The sequence below is a fragment of the Phalaenopsis equestris genome, unplaced genomic scaffold, assembly GCF_001263595.1.
Source record: "Phalaenopsis equestris unplaced genomic scaffold, ASM126359v1 Scaffold233332, whole genome shotgun sequence".
NCBI classification, from domain to species: domain Eukaryota; kingdom Viridiplantae; phylum Streptophyta; class Magnoliopsida; order Asparagales; family Orchidaceae; genus Phalaenopsis; species Phalaenopsis equestris.
Genome location: NW_018251282.1, coordinates 198,286 through 216,688, shown reverse-complemented (window position 1 = coordinate 216,688; position 18,403 = coordinate 198,286). Strand labels below are relative to the sequence as shown.

Genomic DNA, 18,403 nt, shown 5'->3' with positions numbered 1-18,403 from the left:
TCTATAATTTGCACACTCTTGTGCATCCCCTTTATTCTTAAAAATGGGGACCAAAATACTCTTCCTCCACTCCTCAGGCATCTTTTTAGTTTTTAAAATAATATTAAAGAGTTTAGTAAGCCAAGAAACTCCCAAATCTCCCAAATATTTCCACACTTCAATTGTGATATCATCAGGTCCTACAGACTTTCCACCCTTGGTTTTCTTTAAAGCCTCCTCAACTTCTTTTTTGCTAATGCGACGGTAAAAATGAAACGTTTTATTATTATTCACGATATTAAAATCACTAAGATCGATCGTATTTTCAGAAACTTCATTAAAAAGTTTATCAAAGTAACTCACCCACCTATGTTGAATATTTTTTTCTAAGAAAAGTACTTTTTGATTTTCATCTTTAATACACTTTACTTGAGTTAAATCTTTACTTTTATTTTCTCTTTGTTTGGTGTTAGACATTAAAATACATAGGATTTGACTGATATGTATATGTAAATGTCCCAAATAATAATGGTCACAATACATCGAATGCTAAAATATCATGGAGGAGACAGTAGGGTAAACACACTAGAAATAAGCGTCCAACATAAATATGTGTAATAAAACAATTGCCCAAAATCATTATTCTTCCAATAATAGGAACCCACAGAAGCACAAAATGAAGGTGCAGTTCTGAAGGCATTAGTTTATAAAAAATGCAATTTAGGAACCAAGAAAATTTAAATTTCTACTATGGAGTAAAATTTGTAGCTTTCTAAATAAATGAAAGAAAGGGACTATCTTGTACTAAATGTACAACATTATTATCAACCTTTATATAAAAACTTTCCCAGTATTCCATAGAAATTAGTTGCAATATTAATGATCAAAACAAAGGTGATATGCCATCACGACGCTACGTCTCTGCCCAAGAGTTTAGAATTACTAAGACAGGCAGATGCTTGGATGGTAAAGTTAAAATTTTAAGTTCGATTGGCAAACTAATTATAGCCCAATAAATAAGAAGTGCCAATACTGAATAAACTTAAATTTTCTTAAAAAATATAAAATAGTTGTGAACAGGATATATTTCTCATTTTTGACTGCGTATACTATAAATAGCTTCTCCTTTATCACTCATTTTCACTAGACTTTATCCTCAAAATGTTAGTTTAAATTTTTACGAGTTATCAATAATTTAGTGAATGCTGATACATCTAAAATTACAATAATATTATTACAAAAAAATTATCATGCATGCTTGTCAAATACCATTAATTAAAATAAAATCATTTGATAGTTTATATATTAAAAAATGACCATAAAATGGTTTTAAGACATTACACCATTCACTTCAATATGATCAATCTCTTAAATGAAAAAAGAAAAATCATGATTTAATTTACAAAAATAATCAATTCAACAAATATAAAAATCATCTAATGCATTTGATTTAAAAGAAATATAATTTTATCATAATTTTAGATAAATGAGCACTCCTCTTAACGTCAAAAGATCCAACTCCTACTCATTACTCATAAATCTTTGTCTCCTTTAATTTGATACTTATAGAAAATATTTATATAGTATATTTTTAATTCATACTATTATTAATCTTTAAATTTTTAATTTCTATTTTAATGATTTCCATAATATTATAACAAACAAATCCCAACATGCACAATCCTTTTAATTTGCTATTACATACTTTACTTTATAATACAATGTTAATATTTATAAAAATTCAATTAATAACATAGAGAATTAATTTTTAAATTTATTCTAGCATTTTATTATTATGTTCAGCTAAATAATGTCTTTAACTCTTAAATAGAATAACGTAAATCATTTAATATAAATATTAGCTTTCACGTTTCATCAATGAAATTCATAAATATTCAATTAAATATTACTTTTATTTTCTCAATTTAACATTTTAACTCTTATGTTTTAATAAACATAAATAAAAAAAAGGAATCGAATTTTAATTATCAAAAATCTAAATTACTAACTTAGAGACTTATTTTTTAAATTTATTCTAACACTGCTATTGTAGATCCCAAGCTCGAATATGAAAATTGGAGGATTGCGTTAGGTAGTCGACAACCAATGTAAAACTTGTCGAAAAAATCATGACATAAATCTTTTTTATAATTGTGTAAATGTTAGGGTGTCCCTTAGACGCGACGTGTTATATGGTTTAAATACAATGAAAAGTGTGTAAGGGTCGCTACCCCAGCTTTCAGGTATAATGTTAAATAAGCAAGGGTTCCCACATTACGGACGAATGCGGGTAAAAAAGTTAGTCTATGAAACTAATATTATGATAGGTTCTTGAAATATAGGTACTCTTACATGTAAATTAATCAAATTAGTTGATATTATGATTCATAGAAATATAAATATCTTATATGTTCAAGAAATTAAATGGATTGGAGAAAAGTTTAAGGAGATTGATAACTTAGATTTCTAAACTTTGGTACTCAAGTAATAGTCGCACTAGAAATGGGGTAAGTGAAATTATAGACAAGAGTTCGAAAAAACATGCTGTAAAAATTAATAGAGTTGGAGATAGAATTAAAGCCCTTAAGATTATAGTTGATGCTAAGATTTTTAATATTACAAGTGTTTATACTTCTTAAGTAGGTTTAGATAAAGGTTCTAAAGAAAAATTCTTGAATTACTTAGAAGACTTAATACAAATTATACCTCTTGAAGAAAGAATTTTTATTGGATGAGAATTAAAAGGACATGTCAGCAGAGTGGTAGAAGATTTTATAAATATTCATGGTGGTTACGGGTTTGGAGTGATCAATGAAGGTGGAGTTGAATTAGATTTCGCTTTAGTATATGAGTTTATTATTGCTAATACTTTATTCAAGAAAATAGATGAGCATATTATTACTTAAAAGAATGAATCTAATAAAACACAAATTGATTATTTTCTTATGAGAAGAAGAGATCATCGAGAATGTAATGATTGTAAGGTCATTCCAAATGAGGATTTAATTACTCAATATCAATTATTAATTCAAAATCTTAGGATGAAGAGTTGTAAAATAAATAATACTAGGAATCATCGTCAAAGAATTAGATGGGGGTACCTAAAAGACACAAATAAAATTATTTTTACGAGTAAAATTCATAATTTCAAAATTTGGGATGTTCATGAAGAAGCAAATTCTATGTGGCATAAGGTAATAAAAACTATTAAACAAGTGGCAAAAATTGTACTTGAAAATAAAAAGAAAAAATTTCTATAAATAAAAATAGTTAATGGTGGAGTAATAACATGCAAGAAAAGATAAAATATAAAAAGACATTTATAAAAATTGATTCAAATGTAAAAGCTTAGAGGACTGAGAAAAATATCAAATAGCTCGTAGGGAGTCTAAGAGAATGAATTAAAACTATTAAACAAGTGGCAAAAATTGTACTTGAAAATAAAAAGAAAAAATTTCTATAAATAAAAATAGTTAATGGTGGAGTAATAACATGCAAGAAAAGATAAAATATAAAAAGACATTTATAAAAATTGATTCAAATGTAAAAGCTTAGAGGACTGAGAAAAATATCAAATAGCTCGTAGGGAGTCTAAGAGAATGAATTGTGACGCTAAAAACTCTGTTTTTAGTGATCTTTATAATAGATTAGATACTGAGGGTGAAAAATATAAGTATAAACTAGCCAAACAAATAGAAAAGAAAAGCAAAGATTTAACTCAGATTAGTGTATTAAAGATGAAAATCAAGGAGTGTTTTTTTAGAAAAAAGATATTCAAAATTGGTAGGTGAGTTAATTTGATAAACATTTTAATGAAGTTTGAAAAATACAATCGATCTTAGTGGTCCTAATATTGTTAATAATAATAAAATGTTTCATTTTTACCATCGCATTAGTAAAAAAAATTGAGAGGGCTTTAAAGAAAAGCAAAGGTGGAAAATCTGTAGGACCTAATGATATCCTAATTGAAGTGTGGAAATATTTAAGAGCTTTGTGCGTTTCTTGGCTTACTAAACTCTTTAATATTATTTTAAAAACTAAAAAGATACCTGAGGAGTAAAGAAAGAGTATGTTGGTACCCATTTTTAGGAATAAGGGACCAAATTTTTTCTATTTTTGTTGGTTTACATTAGGGATCGGCTTTAAGCCCATATATTTTTGCTTTAATTATGGATGGTCTTACTGGAAACTTACAAGAGGATGTATTTTGGTGTATGCTTTTTGCTGATGATATCCTTCCCGTGGATAAGACGAGAAAAAGCTCAGAAAAAACTTGAATTATGGAGGTGAACCTCAGAGTCTAAAGGCCTTCATTTGAGTAGAACTAAAACTGAATATATGACATGTAATTTTAGTAGTAGTAGCTCTAGTGACAAAAATGTAACTATGGGTGATCGAATTATAAAAAGGTGGGAACGTCTTAGATATCTCGGGTTTATTGTTCAAAGTGATGGTGATATTGATGGGGATGTTGTTAATAGAATTTCGGTTGGCTGGTTGAAGTGGAGTTATGCTTCGGGACTATTGTGTGATATATAACTACCACTTAGACAACCGCTTAGACTAAAAGGAAAATTTTTTAAGATGGTGGTGAGACCTGCAATGCTATATGGCACTGAATGTTGACCTTTAAAAAAGAAGCATAATACTAAGTTAAGTGTTGCCGAGATGAGAATGATTAGGTGGATGAATGGATTTATACTTAAAGACAAAATGCAAAATGAATATATTTGTGATTGGGTTGGTGTAGCTCTAGTGACGGGCAAAATTAGAGAGTCGTTTTAGATGGTTTGGTCACATTAAACATCGACCATCTATCTGATAATCCGATTAGAATTAATCCGATTAGAATAGTAGATGTTTTAGATTCAACTTATGTTAAGAGAGGCAGAGGTAGACCTAGGATGACTTGGGCATATTGTAAAAAAATGACTTTAAGTTATTAGAATTAAACAAAAATATGACACTAAATAGGATGCAATTGAGAAGAAGGCTTCAAGTAGCCAACCCAACTTAGTGGGCTAAAGGTTTGTTGTTGTTGTTGTATTCTCTTAATATTTTTAGCTAAATGAAGAGTAGATGTTTTAGATTCAACTTATGTTAAGAAAGACAGAGGTAGACTTAGGATGACTTGGGCACATTGTATAAAAATGATCTTAGTTTATTAGAATTAAATGAAAATATGACAGTAAATATGATGCAACGGAGAAAAAGGCTAAATGTAGCTGACCCCGCTTAGTGGGATAATGGTTTGGTTGTAGTTGTTGTTGTATTCCCTTAATATTTTTAGCTAAACGTTTCTTTAACTCTACAAGGAATAACATAAATCATTTAATATAGATCTTAACGTTCAAGTTTCATTAATGAAATTCAAAAGTTTTCAATTACATATATAAATTAATTTCTTAATATAACTCTTAAGTTTCAATAACTTTCAACAAAAAAATCTAACTTTAATTATATAAAATAACAATAAAATACCTTGAGACTTAATTTTTAAAATTTTTGTGGCATTCTCGTATTATATTTAGCTAAATATATATTTTTTAATATCTTAAAAAGAATAAAATAGATCATTTAATATAGATTTTAACATTCATATTTCATCAAGGAAATTCAAAAAGTTTTATTAAATATATAAATTTATTTTTCCAACTTTAATCTTAAGTTTTAATATCATTAATTTAAAAAATCTATTACTTAATTATCCAATAAATTACATTACTAAAATTTCAACTGAAGATCTGTTTGGGGCAGCTGCAACTGTTTAAAGAAACAGCTGTAAAGTTGCTACAGCAGTTGTTCGAAAAATTGTGCTGTCTATTACAATTTTTTTTATTTTCAAAAAATCAGATAAATGCAGCTTTCTGGCAGTAGGCGCACTTAGATCCTATTTAGGATAGCTTTAGGCGCCTAACCACTTTCGAAAGCAACTAACATGTTTGGAAGGGTAGTATTTCAACATATATTTGAAAGATTTGTTTACACGAGATTAATTTCTTATGTATTATATATCTAACAAAAAAACATATATTTCTACTTATATGAGATCTTAACATAAGTGCATAAGTGTTCTCTTTGATGTGATATTAAAGATTTGTGAACATAATATTTGTATGCTACGTATGTAAACACATAAATGCTGTGTGCTTTTGTTTGCAAATATTATAGCGTATCATTAGAATAGTTACTTATAACACAACTCTTATGCATTCACATATCTATTAATGCTCCTCATAGTTATTTCATTTATATATTTGGAACTAAGAATTTTTGTTTGTGTTGCCAAACTTTATTACAAGATAATTTTATTTTGTTATAGCTCACAAGATGGGAAAACAAAAAAGTGGTATATCAGCCTCATGGAAGAGGGAGGTCAATATCCTTTTATGTGATTTATGGTTAAAGGAGAAAGAATTAGGCTACATTCTCAAAAGTAAAATATTCATTATTTCAAAAATAATTGTAGCACAATAATTTCACAGCTGATCTATCCAACTAGAGTGCAGATGTTTCTCCTGGAAGCAGCTTCACAACAGCTTCTCCTAGCAGCACCTTCTTCAAGAAGCTGTAGCTGTCTGAAACAGACCCTTAGCCAGGTCAGGTTGCAAAAACCAACTTTTCCACTACAGCTTCACGAGAACACAAGAAAAATGCAGTTTTTCAAATACAACAATGATGCGGTTTAGACACCGCACCACCGCCGCCGCCCCAAATAGAGCCTTAGTTATTTTTATATAAATTATTATATAACTATCCTCATAAAATTCTCTTAATATTGTATTATTAAATATTTGTCAGTATTTCTTTACATTTAATACACAAAATTTTATAACATGTCTGTTTACTTAGATAAGACAATATCTAATGTATAACTAAACATGGTCATAACAAATTCCACTCATCATTTCCTGTTTGCAATCAAAACGAACCCCTCTAAAAATGGATTCATCCTCCTCCCCTGTGAGATCACACTCACGCTCGATTTTTTGTCGATGTTAACACCCTTGTACAGGCCTACTCAAGAGCACAATGTGCTTGACATTCAAACTTACAAGAGATTGAACATGTTGCATCTGTTCTCATACTTATTACTACATATGTTTTCAATCTCTCGAACTCAATTTGCCTACCTATGCACTTCTCTCGGTTTGTACTACCAGACTTTGTTTTCTACTACTTTCATCGGATCTTCATTAGTTAGTTGCACATGCCCCTTTCACTCTCCCTCTCCTTTCATCTTCCTCTTTGCCTTGTCTCACTTGATAGCAACAAATCTACTAATGGCAGTTCAATTGAACCAATATTTTTCAGTTGAAATCTATTTTTAGGGTGTTATAATACGATATCATTTAAAAGGAATTGATTGAAGCTATCGCCATAGAAAAAACAAATAGCTACAGCTTCTATGAAAATACTGATTTGTAACAGACAAAAGAGTAAACTTGGTTACTTAAAAGAAATTTGACACCCAACATCCAAAATTAGAGTTTCTAGAACAAGATCAATAACACAGAAAAAAGATAAGGCTCATTCCAAGTGTTTACATATAGTAAAATATGGAGCAACTTTGATGCTAGAATGGGGACAGGATCATTCTCCGCCATTTTTTGTCGATTCTTTCATGATATTTTTAATTGTATCTCCCTCCCTATAGTATTGTATGTCTTATTTCATGACCACATAGTCTTAATCATATGGATCCTTATTGTATTTCCAAACATGAGAAAAACAGAAATAAAAAGTATCACAACACGAATTACAAACATAATAAATAATAACATATTATAATAATCGAAATCCTAGAAAATCATTGATCATTCACTGAAACCAAATGGAAAATAAACAAAATGTAAAGACATGCTTTCCTTACTTTTTAAATCATCCCTAATTCTAGATATGACTGAAATAACAAAGCTCTACTTTACTCACATAATAGTAAATGATTAAGGTAACAGAAAAGAAAAAATGTATTCAGATGTCATATATAATGCAATATGCCAACGAAGTTCAACTAAATATAGGACTAGAACATCTTATTTGCAGTTTATCCATAACATAAGAAATTAAGGACAAGCATAGGGAGAGATCCGTTTTCTTCAATCCCACATCGAGGGCAATGCCATACCATTATCGTTCACAGAGCAAGAGAAAGATGGGCATATAAAAAGAGATAAAAGATAGTCTTTTTAAGTTTTCTTTAAGTTTTCAAATAAAATCAATTTTAAATCCCAGAGTAAAATTAAAAGGAAAAAAATTTCACAAACGATAAAAGCAAAGCTCAAACTAGTGCAGTATCAGATTAGTAAATGAAATGGAAAAGTTGATTTCAAGTGCAACATACCTGAAAAAGCATTATAGAGTGCTATTCATATGCCTCAAAGAAGTTCTCAGCTTCAGGACAGAGTTGAAAATAAATTAAGTAGCTGACTGCTCATCATAGTAGAATCTCAATCACTTTAGTTCGCCTTCCAACAATTACATCACTAAGTCATAAAATCAACAGAATAAACCACTTAATGATGAGGACGCTCAAATATTTTAATTTGATCAGTCAAATTCCTTTACAGATATGAAATTCAGTAACTCAAGGTCCAATGAGGCATTTCACTATTGCTTCGTTACAAAGCTCAAGGGTCAGCCCAATATTCTCTCCATGTTAGTTCAAATATCGGAAAATATTATATAAGTTCTTATTGAAAACATAAACCTCTTCTTTCCGTATAGTCCTTTAGTGAGGGTGTCGCATGAGATAGGCCTCATTCTAAAACGTCTCCTGATCTTATTCGCTACTCCTTTACTCATATCAAATTTCAGCAACTCAATATCCAATGCAGCATTGCTCCATTGCTTCATCACAAAGTTTAAGCGTCAGCTCAATATTTCCTTCATTGTAGTTTAAATCTATGAAAAGACTATATATATTCTTATTGGCAACATGACCAGCATCTTTCATCTCTTGAAACAATTGTTTTGCCTCCATAAATCTCTTCTTCTTGAACAGCCCTTCAATGAGAGCATTGTATGAGATAGTACTCATTCTAAAACCTTTCCCAATCATTTCCACATGAAAAAAGCATGCCTCCTTCATGTTTCTCGCCTTACAATGTCCCGTGATTAGAATATTATACGTGTTCTCATCTGGTAAGACGCCCTTTGCAAGCATCCCCCTATATAACTCAGTCACAGCTTTCATGTTCTTCTCCATGCTGTAATTCTTTAACAAAGAATTATAAGTAGCAGCATTTGGTATTATCTTCTTTCCTAACATCCATTCAAGAAGCTTTTGCCCATCTTCAGGCTTTCCCGCAGCACAAAATCCATTCATTAAGACATTAAAAGTGACAATGCTTGGCTGGATGCTTTTATCTAACATCTTCCTAAGCAGACCATGTGCTCGAGTTAACTCACCAAGCTTGCAATAAGCATCCATCAAAGTAGTATAAGTGTATGTATCAGGACTAAGTCCTGCTACTTCCATATCCTCTAGGGTCTTCATAGCCTGTTCAATATTCCCTGATTTGCAAAGCCCATTGATTAGTGAGTTATATGTACACACATTTAACTGCAACCCTTTAACACAAAGCTCATGCAAAAGCTCATTTGCAGCCTCCACCTCACCCTTTTTACAGAGGCCATCAGAAAGAGCAGTGTATGTCACAACGTTTGGAATCAAGCCAGCCTGCAACATCTCATTGTGCAGCCTAAAGGCCTCTAGAATCCTGCCATTTTTAGCAAAGCCATCAATCAACACCGTATAAGTGACTTTATCAGCACTTAATCCCTTTCTAAGCATTTCCTGGAAGAGCATGTCAGCATCAATAATCCTGCCAGATCTACAAAGGCTACAAATCAAAGTAGTATATGTCTGAGCATCAGGAACTAACCCTTTACCCTTCATCTCCTTAACCAGGCGATACACAGCAGAAAGGTTACCATTTTTAGAGAATCCATTGATCAAAGTAGTGTAGACAGCTGAATCTGGAATCACACCTTCATTCTCCATCATAAGTAGTAACCATTCTGCCTCCCCAGCCATCCCATTCTTGCATTGAAGAGACATAATGCTATTAAAAGTAAACTGATTTGGCTTCAAACCTCGGGAACACATTTCGTTAAACAAATCATAGGCACTCTGAAGCTCCCCAGCACGACAATACCCATTGATAATGGTGCTATAGCTGATGACATCTGGCAGAACACCGTCCTCAGAGTTCATTTTAAGAAGGATGTCGTAGGCCTCCCCAAGCTTCCCCACCCCGCATAACCCACATATCACAATATTATAAGAAGCGGAATTCCAGCGCACTCCAAAGAGCGGAAATTCCAGGAAAACATTCAGGGCAGCATCAATCGGAAGATGGGAGAGGAGCGCATTGCATGACTCCACTGAAACAACGACCCCAAAAGAAGTAAGGCGGAGAAATAGTGAATGGGCCTCTTCTAATCTTTCGAGCTCGACAGCGGCTCGAAAGAGGAGATCAAAGACGGTGGGATTCGAGGACCAGTGGCGGTATGTGTAGATAACCTGCTCGACAAAATTCCTGTGACAAACGACGCCCCGCCGCAGAAACTGCCGAGCGGCGCCTACAATCCCAGAAGCATGAGCGAGGTGTGCGGCGATGGCTTGGGCCTCGGCAGGGACGGAGAAGCGGGTGTTGCGGCGGAACCAGTGCACGAAGGAAAGGGCGAGAGCCGGGTTGGAGCGGAGTTGGAGGAGGGACCAAACAAGGTGGTCCGGGCGGAGTCGCGCGGCGAAGGGGGTGAGAGTGTGGCCGAGGGAGTGGGGACGTCGCTGCCTCAGTGCAGTGGTTAGATTGTGTACTAGTTCAGCGTCGCGGATGCCGGGCTTCTTAGGAGTGTACTCAGGGAAGGGGCGAAGGTTGGTGTTCAGGGTGTCAATGGGCGTAGAGCGGGAAGAGGAGAACGGCCGGCGAATTGAAGGGAAGACAGTGCGGCGATGGAAAGACGATAGGTCAGCGAGGCGCGGCTTCTTGAGGACGGCCGAGGGCATCAAGGTGTGCCTCGCAAAACTGAAACGGCCCTTCAGGTTCTTCTTTTCACCTTCGTGCGCTCTCCTCGACGTATCATACCATGATGATGCAAAATAATTTGTTTCATGAGCAACTTCATTATTAAACTCAACTCAAATAATTTGTTATTCAAAATAATTCATGACATACAATGTATACTTGAAAGTTTTTAATATTTTCATAAAAGAATTAAAAGAATTGTAAAGCTTCAGGCGCTGCAAGTGCACCTAGGATGCACGTGACAGTGTGACCATTAGAGGTGGCGGTTGCACACCAAACATCCAAATTGTTCTTGATCCAATCGGCTCTCCTACAAATTTATGGTCTGCAAATGCATATTTGATATTCTACATCTAATTTTCGCATTATCACAGTCCAATGAAACATATGAAAAAAGAAATAAAAGCAACTTTAGTTAATTTTGCTCTAATTAAAAGACGTTTTAAGATGGCTTAAATTATAATTGAGGAGAGTTTACTTGGTTCATAAACACAAGAATTGATCTACATTTAGGTCCATTAATAGATTACTCGTAACTTGTCTTGAAATATTAATGCTACATTGCAATTTTTTTTTCCATAGGTTCAATTCTTTGATGACAAACTTTGACTTCAAAAAATAGAGAGAAAATAATATATCACCAAAATTCATGCAATTAAGCGTAAATCATGTTGCTAACTTTGGATTGAAATTTTTTAAAATTAAATTAAAGATCATTTTACTTTTGATTCTAGTAAATTTATAGTCAATTTGAATACCATGATTAAAAAAAAATTCAAATTCCATCGAAGTGATTTGTTCCTTTTTATGAGATCAAATGAAACAATGAGGTTGAGTTAAAAATTTTGCAACATTAATTAAATTGTCAAATGATCTCCATTCGTACATGATTTGAATCTAATAAGGTGCTTAATGAAAGGAATTCAATAAACTTGAGTTCATTTAAATTTGGACTAATGAGTGAGTTTAAATATTTCATGGTCAAAGATTAAGAAATTATTTCAATGAAATATTTTGAGAATTTGTCTATGATAACAAAAATGGCACTTTTAATAACAATAAATAGATACCAGTTTTTAGATAAGAAAGGAGAGAGACAAAATATTGAGTAAAAATTGGTAGTTTTAAAGTTTTCAGCTATGCCTTATAATTAATAGTTATGACCACCATAGTTACCCAATCATTATCATCAGACCATCATCTCATAAATATTAATGCTTGACTTCTATCTTTTGACAATCATTGTCTGTAAATTATCTCATAATTATCTCCCCTTGACCGGCTCTCACCTGACTTTATCATTTTATTGCTTCTACTTGAATTTCATCTTTATCAGTACTGATCAGTCATCATCGCCAAAATATCATCATTGTATTATAATCTTTCAGATATTATTGGTCGATCACAAGTTCTTGACCACTTTTTATTGATATCCATCACTTGATCGTCATCTGCTATCCATCAAGTCAAACTATCATCCCTCGACCAACATCTCCTAATAATATTTTTTTGAGTATTATAACTTGGATGTCATCTCTTGATTGTTATTGCTTATTTGTTATGTCTTGATAGCAATTGCCTATTTATCACTTTCCAAAAATCAAGCCTAGATCGTCATTTCCCAACTTTTGTTATCTAAGTACTATTTCCACAACTATTGTTACCTAATCATGGCTAGTCAACCATTGCTACTAGATTGCCATCACCACTCTCCATTACTCATTTTGTAATCTCTATTATAATCAGATATAACCATATATGTACTCTTATCTTCTCATATAATGGAAGGAAATGATTTTATTTAATCTTTATGATATATTATTTAAATTAGTGTAAACGGCATGATTTCATATATTATTTTTACAAAAATCTCTCCTTTTCCTTATATTTCGTTGTGTATATGTGAAATCTTTGTATGAAGTTATGATATAAATCATTCATTCTATCTTTGATTGTGTGTGTGTGTGTGTGGAAAGAATTGTCCAATACAAATTCTACAACAAGCAACATTTAAATATTTGAAATAGTAAACTCCTGACTTTTAAACCATGATTTTTTTAAGTTTATTATATATTTTTCAATCATTATGAAATTAACAATAGACTTCCTACAACTTTTGATATGGTAGATATTATCATTATAGTTATATTATTGGAGACATATACTAAAGAATTAGTTATATACATAAAAATAATTTTAACTTAATCTAATGCAGTTCAAATTGAATACATCACTTCACAACCCTTACCATTACTTTATGTCAATAAATCATTTGAATGTCTTAAGGGCATTTGATAAACCTAAAATATATAGTATTTATGTACACATTTTTATATCTATTTTTGAGATATTGTGTTTTAATGGAATGTATTTGTGTATTTTTTCTTTCATGTATAATAAAAAAGACAAAAAAATGGTGAAGGGAGTGAAAAAGGATCAAATTTGGAATAAAAATGATGAAAAACTGCAAAAGGGTTGTGGCGCCTACGTGTTCATAGCTGGTACTTCAACGTCAGCAATACAAAGAAGGTCGCACCTAAGTGCCAAGGACCTCATGCTTAAGCGTCAGTGATAGTTATTTGACGGTTTTATGAATTTTGACATATTTTGAAGTGGTTTTTTAGGCACCTTTTGGCAAAAAATGGTGGTTATAACCACTAGAAACGAAAATATATTAAAAGAACTTTTGAAAAGAGACATCTCTTGGAGAAATTTATTGAATATGGACATGTTTTGAAGAGATACCAAGGCACCTCTTGGAGAACTATAAAAAGAGTGAGTTAGAGTGGATGAATGGCACTTCTAGTCTTTTCATTGTGGCTCAAGGTATACTCTTCTCTGCATTTTAGGAGAGACTTTTAGTCGTTGTTTGCATTTACATTTTACTTTTCTTTTTAGTTTTTATTTTGAGAGTTAAGAGCATTATAAAAGAAGAAGAGATTCAAAGGAACTTCAAGAGTTTAGTGTAGGATTTGAGATAAGTTTCTATCTTCTGTTACCATATTTAGTTTTAATTTAGACTTCTTGTTGGTTTGACAATGATTTCTACTTTTTAAACTAGATTGAGGTTGTGTTTTCTCCATGCATTTTAAGTAGTTTTTTTTATCTTTTTCCTTAAATGATAAGTAATTAAAGTTTTGGATGGATGTTGTGGAAAGTGTTGATCTTTAATGTCGGACTGAGTTGTGATGATTTAAATCCATGTACTTCATTTACTTCTTACTTCTTGATTTAGACTTCTTGATTTAGCCCCTTTAGTTGTTAAAATTTATTGTGAGAACATGTAAGATCTGTGATGATATTGTCACAATAAACAATTGGTAAGAATCACATCAGATTGTATGGAAGAGATTGCAATTCATATGATTGAGTGCAAATAAATTAAGAAATAAACTTTAAAGGGTGTAGAGTTAGAGGACTTTAGAGTGACAGACTAAAGCCCCCAACTTAGTTTCTTATTTTAGGTTTTGATATGAGATGTTAGCCCCCAAGTGGAGGAAGAAGATGGAACTCTAGAATGAGAGGAACACCCAAATATTTGAGGGGGAGGGAAGTTTTAGTGAATCTAGTGAAGGAAGTGATCCAGTTCTTTATGCTTGTGGTGGTCTTGTTGCTAAATAGAATGGTGCATTTAGCAGGATTGAAATTCATTCCACAATGTTTTTGAAACCTCTGGATGCAATTATAAACCTTCTTCATAGCAGTTTTATTGGCATTAGAGAAGACCATAATGTCATCCATATATGCCAAGTGAGATATGACCAAATTCGATTTATGGTGATGCCTAGAGTATGAGCTAGTATTTATCTCTTAATCCAACATTCTAGAGAAATAGCCCTTAGCTAAAATGAAAGTAGTAGGAGAAAGGGGGTCCCTTTTTTGCCTTCCTCTAGAAGAAGTGAAGTTGCCCCAAGCTTGCCCATTGATTAGGATTGAATAAATATTATTCCTTAGCCACCTGGATATCATTTCATAGAACTCCATAGAGAAACCCCTGATAGCAAGCACCTCTAGAATGAAGTCCCAGGAAATGGTGTCATAAGCTTTTCTAATGTCCAATTTGTCTATGAGATTTCCACCTCTACAGGTTTTGTCCAAGTCCAATAAAAGTTACTGTGCCAGTAGAACACTATCTGCTATGGATATTCCTTTGATAAAAGCAGTTTGGTTTTGGTTAATAATCTTATCAAGGTGTGGTTGAAGTCTAGCCACCAGTACCTTGCTAATGATTTTTTGGATTACAAAAATAAGGCTAATGGGTCTAAACAATTCCAATTTCTACTATCAGCTTGTTTAGGGATCAAAATCATGCAGGAAGCAGTAAAATACTGTGGAAGGTCAGCACTTTGAAAGAAACTTTGTATGGCCTTGATCAAATCTATTTTAATGATTCTCTAAGCTTTTTTATAGAAGTCTGCAGTAAAACCTTTAGAGCCAGCAGTTTTAGAGCTGTCAATATATTGAATTGCATCCCAAATTTCTTGCTCAGTCGGTGTATCATTCAAGGAGAGGCTGTTGGTCAAATGATGCTCATTACTGAACAAATTAGGGTCAATTTGTGGTCTATCTACTGAATTTTGTGACAGGAATATGGTGAAAAATTTAACAACAATTGCAGCAATAGCCTAGTTATCATGAATCCACTGACCAATTGAGTTATGTATGTCATGGATGGTGTTACGTTTCCTTTTGCATTTAATATAAGCATGGAAGAACTTAGTGTTCCTATCACCATCTTTAAACTTATTAATAAATAGCAGTTTTTTGACTAAGGAAGCTCTCTTGCCAATCAATAGCAGTTAGAAGTCTTTCTTGTGCCTCAATTAAAGAAGTTTCAAGCTCCTCATTTTCTAAAAAGTCCACCTTAAGGTTCTTCACTTCTTTTTCAGTGGTTGTCATAGCAAGGTGAACATCCCCAAAGGTCTGCCAACCCCAAGTTTTGAGAGCTTAGCTAACCTTAATATGGAGAAACCAAAGTTTGACCAAAGGGTCCTCCTGGATCACCCCACACCAGTGAGCAGCCACACATTCCAGAAAAGATGGATGAGAAGACCACATGTTGATATATCTGAAATGGGGGGTTGCATGGGGTAGAGGAGGTGGGGCAACAATGTTAATGAGAAGAGTCTATGATCAAATCCTACCAGGCACAGATGTCTCACAGAAGTATGAAGGAATTTTTGGATCTATAGTTCATTCACCAAGAATCTGTCCAATCTTTCTCAGATCTTTCCCCTCTTCCAGGTGAAGTAATTGCCAATGAATCACAAATCAAAGATTCCATCTTGTTGGATATTATCACAGAATTGGGTCATTTAAATAAATTAGGTGGTCTACCACCACTTTTCTCAACAGAGTTAGCTATGGAGTTGAAATCACCACCTACCAACCAGTTGTCAGCATGTTTGCACTTATACTCTTGAGTTCAGACCACAACTCCAATTTGTCTGACTTGTTGCAGCCTGCATATGCAAAAGCTGCAAAACCAGTGTGGCCATTGATATGAAATGATAAATGTATAAATTGAGGAGTATTAATTAATACATCCCAAGTTATCTCTTTCCTGCACAATATCCAAATTGTTAATGTTTGGAAAATGAGTGACACCAATGAATTTCTTAATCAATTTTTAAGTGTTTTTATGAACCATAGGTTCCAAAATTGATATACACCAAAGTTGGTATTTCTTATTAAGATGGATAAGTCCTTTAATGGAGAGGGGACAGGCAATTCCCCTGATGTCCCGACAGATGAAGTTAACCATGTGGAGAGGGTTGGGATTTGTACCTCACTCTCCCTTGTCTGGTCCTAGATGGAGACCCCCTCAAAGAGGATTTAATACTCACAATATATGAATCTACTTGGAGTCTTTAGAGTTCCCCATTTACCTTCTTCTTTTTTCTTGGATTTTATATTTGCCAGTCCATCTCCAAATCATTGTTCATATCAGTTATCATGCGAGCAAACAATTCAATCTGTTCAGATGTTGCAGTAGGACCTGCCACCAAAGTTCTAATCTCTTGATTGGTGTTGGCTAACAACTAATGTGAAGACATGGCCATTTGAGTGGGTTCAGCAGTTTCCACCACAATTTCCTTGGATCTGACACCAGAAGCCCCTATTGATTGTTTTATCACCAGTAGTTGAGAATAGGATGGGGTAGTAGAGACTACCTCCGACGATTTCTTCTCAGGTTGTCCGTTGACCATAGGCTGGGCCAATTGGGTAGGTTTAGTAGTTTCCACCAATGGCTCCTTTCCTCTGATTGTAGAGACACCTTTGTTGTGTACATGTTGTGCCACCAAAGATTGTGATGTTTGATGCCCCCCCTCTGGAGCCTCCCTTCTAATATATTCCAAAGTTGCACTAGTAGGTTCAGTAACTATGGGCATTGAAGATGGGGGTAGTTCGCCAGAAAAACATGCGGGCTTGGATTTAATAGGCGGGTGTAGCCTGTAGCATCTATCTTGCGTGTGTCCAAACATCCTGTAATGAGGACAGTATCAGGGTTTTTTCTCCATTACAATTTTCTGCCAAATGCCATTCTCAGTGGTTCCCAACCATATTTCCTCTACCATAGGCAATGTGATATCCCTCTCCACCAATATTCTTTCCACTGAAGGCCTCGAAAAGGTAAAAGTGGGAACATCCATCTTCAGCGGTCTTCCTAAAGCCAATCAAATATTAAATAAAACTTTGTGATTAAAGAAATGAAAGGGTTGGCCTGGGAGCTTGAACCAAATAGAGACAATGGGAGATTCTTTGCTTGGATCAACATCAAGTGTCCATTTCAATATCTTCACTGAGCTTCCCTCTAAAGTAATTGACTCTTTAACAAATAATCGTGCATAATCTTCCTCCAACACAAACTTAATTTAAATATGGTGGTCATCCACCAATCCCACCTTCCAGGCCCCTGTAAAAGAGAAGTTTTCCAAGTATCTTCTGACAGTTTCCATTTTGGGGTGACCTAGCTGACATTTGTCAATCAGGATGAACTTGGAGTCTGCCTTCAATGTTTGTAGCTCTTCAGTCTTTTATAAACTGGCTAGTTTCCCTTCTTTAACCCCTAAGAAGTTGATGAGAGAGCAAGGTTCCTTACTAGAGGCAACATCATGGAATTCTTGTGGGAAAACCACACATTCAGCATTAATGGCATCATCCCTCCCATTTCCCACAACTCCAACATAAGTAGTTTTATTCCATTGTGCATTAAGATTCAGATCTAATAGCAAAGGATCAGCCATGGATCAAGGAAGAAACCCACTTGGCACTGAGGAACCAAGCAATGGAACAGTAACACACACACACGCACACACACGCACACACACACACACACACACACACTCACTCACACACACACACACGCACACACACACACACACACACAC

General features: G+C 33.6%; 1 protein-coding gene across 1 annotated transcript in view; it reads right to left on the bottom strand.

The window, feature by feature from the left end:
* Positions 1–11,105, bottom strand: part of LOC110038629 (pentatricopeptide repeat-containing protein At1g05670, mitochondrial) — a 14,195-nt gene extending 3,090 nt beyond the window's left edge. The window contains exon 1 of the mRNA XM_020743519.1: positions 8,324–11,105. Within this exon, the coding sequence (XP_020599178.1) occupies positions 8,801–10,993 (2,193 nt within the window). The 5' untranslated portion in view covers positions 10,994–11,105 and the 3' untranslated portion in view covers positions 8,324–8,800. The remainder of the gene's footprint in view (positions 1–8,323) is intronic.
* Between the last annotated feature and the right edge of the window lie 7,298 nt (positions 11,106–18,403).